Source organism: Euprymna scolopes, chromosome 11 (assembly GCF_053919585.1).
Source record: "Euprymna scolopes isolate OS-2025 chromosome 11, ASM5391958v1, whole genome shotgun sequence".
Taxonomy (NCBI): Eukaryota; Metazoa; Mollusca; class Cephalopoda; order Sepiida; family Sepiolidae; genus Euprymna; species Euprymna scolopes.
The window spans coordinates 33347733-33351983 of NC_136492.1; the positions used below are offsets into that span (position 1 = coordinate 33347733).

At 38.9% G+C, this 4251-nt stretch overlaps 1 protein-coding gene across 1 annotated transcript; it reads right to left on the reverse strand.

Annotated features, from left to right (window-relative positions):
- Nucleotides 1-272: 272 nt before the first annotated feature.
- On the reverse strand, nt 273-1763 carry LOC145288116 (uncharacterized). Its single transcript, XM_080136184.1, has one exon. It carries the CDS (start codon nt 1761-1763, stop codon nt 273-275), a length of 1491 nt encoding a protein of 496 aa, XP_079992310.1.
- Nucleotides 1764-4251: the final 2488 nt, after the last annotated feature.

Sequence of the window (4251 nt, forward strand, 5' to 3'; positions counted from 1 at the left end):
CTTTCTTTGAATTCGTCCGCTAGCATCCCCCGGTTAATTATTCTGGCAGCAGCATTGAATGTGCGAGCGTTATCCGAATAAAGGTGCGTGGGTATTCCATTCGCGTTCGTGAACCTAATGAATGCTTGAATAAATGATTTTACAGTCATATCTGGAACCAGTTCCAAATGCACAGCCCTAATACTCATACATGTAAAAAGAATAATGTACATTTTGTAATCTCTTTCTTTTCCTTTAACATAGATATGACTGGTAAAATCCACACAAGTATGTTAATAAGGCCTGACAAAATTCACTCGAGGGGCTGGTAAGTTGGTCGAATTTGGTACTGAGAAGGAAACGGCATTATATTTTTTACACTTCATACAAGTACCAACCACATTTTTAATAGCCTGTCTGGCTTGTGGTATCCAATAACCGCCTAACCTTATTTCATTCAGAGTAGTGGCTAAGCCTAAGTGTTGGCTTCTCTGGTGGTATTCTTGAATGATCAATTTTGTCAGGTAATGTTCTTTTCCTAATAAAATAGGATTCTGTATTTCATATGGGTGATATTCAGAGTTTCCTATTCTTCCTTTTGATCTTATGATGCCTTTGGGGTCTAGAAAGAGATTCAAGTTTTTGACCAGTTTCGGCATGCTCTTTCCTCCAGGGTCTAGCAGGAAGTCTAACTCTCTTGAAAGGGATTGTTTTTGCATAGTCTTGATCAGGTAGGCTTTTGCCTGTAACTCGGGATCCATCTCCCTCTTTCTTAACCTGTTGACGAATTTAAATACCAGTGAAGTCACACTGATCAACTTACTCAAACTAGAAAATTTTTCCAGTTTGATTTCTGATATAGCCACCTCATTCTCTGCGGCATAATTTACTGGAGCACTAATCCGTTCCATTTGAGCCTTAGAAAGGCAGCTCAATTCACGATGGCACCAGGAGGATTCTTCTTGCTTAGGTCCCTCATACCAAAGAGAAAGTGTTTCCTTAAATTTTCTGATGGTCAAACCTCTGGTGATGTAATCCGATGGGTTTTCAATTGTCGATGCATACTTAAAGTTGACTTTTATGTTGAAATCACATTTGATCTTCTCTGTCATTTGAGCTATGTCCTGTAATCTATGTTGTCCAAACACGTTTTTCGTTTGGACAAAATCGGACAGAATCCAGGACAGAACCGCCTGAGCATCCGTGATTACATAGACATCCTTAATAGTAATGCCCTTTAGTGACTCCTTTATAAAAGGGAGGCACTTCACGGCTAAAAATACCGCTAGAAGTTCTAACGTCGGGAGGGATTTTCCCTGCAGAGGAGACATTTTTGCCTTTGCAAAGACCAAGGATGAGTTCCCATCCTGTACAGCGTACACCGCAAACCCATATGCGGCTTTAGATGGGTCGCAAAAGAAAAATAATTTGGTTTTGGTATCCTTTCCTTCATCTAAAGCTCTCCTTGAAAATGATACAGTGTTTAACGCGGACAGACCCTTTGCCAGCGTTCTCCAAACTGAACTCACACTTTGAGGAAACACACCATCCCAATTTAATTTTTGTTTCCATATTTCTCTCATCAAGAGACGACCTCGCACTGTCACAGGTAGATAAAGAGACAAAGGATCAGCTACCTTAGAGGTCTCAGACAATATTTTCCTCTTAGTAGACGCCTCCACGTCGCATGATGGTGGGCAAACACTTATTGAATCTTGGACAGTGTCATATTGATATCCCAACACTTTTTTCCCAACCAGAGTCGAATCCTGACAATGTTCCATCTGTCTTCATTTTCTTTTGGAGTGTTACATAGTTGGAATTGCAAGATTGCAAATCAAAATTTCCTTTCTGTAAACGTTCTCTCACAGTAGTATACAAGGCAGATAGGTTTTCTGCATTATTTGCAGTTTTCACCAAGTTATCCATATAAAAATTGGATTTCAATGTTTCTGAACAGTCATCCAAAGGGAACTTATCCGCATGAAACCTTAATACATAATTTAAAATAAAGGGGCTTGCATTGAAGCCAAATATAATGGTTTTGTACCGGTAGCAATGCAAGTTTTCACCTTTCTTTAGAAAAAGGCAAAATCGATTACGATCCCTTTCAGATGCCAGCCGAATCATCAGAAATGTTTTCCTAATGTCAGCTAGCAATGCGTATCGGTTTGTTCTGAATTGGATCATCAATTTTATCATGTCTGTCATCAGGTTTACTCCAGGATATGTTGGTTCGTTCAATGATACTGAGTCCTTATTCTTATATGAACAATTAAACACTGGTCTCACTTTGGTAGTAGTCTGGTCAGTTAGTTTTAACACGCGCCTATAAGGTATCCATATATAATCTTTAAATTGTTAAGGTGGCACAATTATCTCTTCGATAATGCCCTCATCTTCTTGTTGTTGAAAAACTTGCAGATAGTGAGTATACAAGTTTTTCTTCTCCAGATCTTTGGTTACACTTTCTAGAACTCGAATAGCAGCATTGTGATTCGAAGGTACTGATTTTATTTTATCGTCATACCACTGAAGTTGCACATGATAAAGACCATCTTTAAATGTGATGGAATCTCGGAATTGCTTAACTGTCTCTTCATCCAAGGTGGAGAATTTCTCGTCAGTGGGTAATCCAATGGATTCAAGGTTGAACATGTTCTCCAACCCTTGGGCATTACTTTCTTCGAACCAATTTTTTAAAGGGTCTGGGTAGGATTCCTTTGGGTGAACTACATAATTGATTCTGGCAGGTTGAAGTTCAGGAGTTCTTGCCAACACTTCTTCATAATTAAGCTGTGTTTTTTGGGGGGTTTTAATCTGGTGTTTATAGAGAAAAGAACACCTGTTTCCAAAGTGGATTAATCCTTTTTGTGTCTCGAATGCCACTCCATACATGCAAGGGATTACCTTTAAAGGTTCCAGGTACTGGATTGCGTCGAGTCCTAGTAACCCATCTATTATAATCAACTCCATCTTGGCATCAAACTTTGCAGCCAGCCTGCGATTTTTTAAATTCCCAAGAATCTGAGTAAGTCCTTCAAGGCAATAGGATAAGTTCAACTGGGTTGCTAGAATTGGGAGAGTATGAGTTCTCCCAGTAACCAAATTTAATCCCACAGAGATTTCCTTAAAATTTTTAGGACTAGTGCCTAAAAAGGTTTTTACCTCCATTTTTTTATCCTTGGCTAAGGAGAGACAATTCAGCTTTTTTAAAATTAAAGTGTCAAAATAAGTCCGTTGACTGCCAGTGTCCAACAGGCAGTTCACCTTCACCTTTTTTCGCCTCTTTTCACTATTATGCCAATTATGGGTGACAGGAAAGCATCATTATAGCCCTTTGTATGCAGGCAAGTATCAACCTGCATACTTCTTGTAATGGTTGAGCACATAGCAGTTATGTGTCCCTTTTAGTTGCAATGATGACAACACATTTTTCTTGATGTTTTTAATGGACAATATTCCCCAAGTGAGAACTCTTTAGGCACCGAAAACAGAGACGCAACTCTCTACACCTTGTTATCCTTGCTTCATGAGTAGAATAGCTGTCACAATCTTCGGACAAATGTTTATTCGTTTTGCAAAATTCACATTTTTCCTCGGATATTAACTTAGTATTAAAGGTTTTGAGAGACGAGGTTTCAATTGTCTGCTCTGGCTTAAACTAAGGTTGGAGTCGAGTTTTGGCCATTAATATCTTGGTCGGCTTTCTGGCAACCAGCATCCGTTTTACTATACTTAGGGTTTCCTTCAACCGTGTAGACAATGTTGGGTATGAACTCCCGGAAATTCGTAACAGTTTTTCCCTTATTTAAGGAGGGAATTTCGTAAATAACACTTGTGATATTATTATCGTTCCAGCTGACTTATCGTCATATAAGTCACAATTATAAGAGGTCCTTAGTTCCCACATATCTGCCTGGGTCTTGATCATAAATTTTTTTTAATCCCTCTAGATTTTTGGGATTGTCCAACTGAAAATCTAATATTTCCTTAATTATTTCCCCTCTTATCTCCTCCTCGTCCAAATACTGGTCCTTCAGTAGCTTCAGGGCCATCAAGTAACTTTCGTCAGAGGGTGAAAGATGATTTATAAGTTGGAGTGCTCTGTCTTCCAAGGAGCATCTCAAAAATAGAGTTTTTCAGTGTTAGACGCAATGGACTTGGCACAATTTTCAAATTTTGTCAAAAAGTCCTTGAAGCTCCTCTTGTTGGTCTCAAAGTCTTTTTCATCAAAGCGTGGTCCCTTCAATTTTAATTTGAATGGCTCCA

Coding starts and splice junctions, on each gene's coding strand:
- LOC145288116 (XM_080136184.1), bottom strand. CDS start 1,763: ATGGAACATTGTCAGGATTCGACTCTGGTTGGGAAAAAAGTGTTGGGA.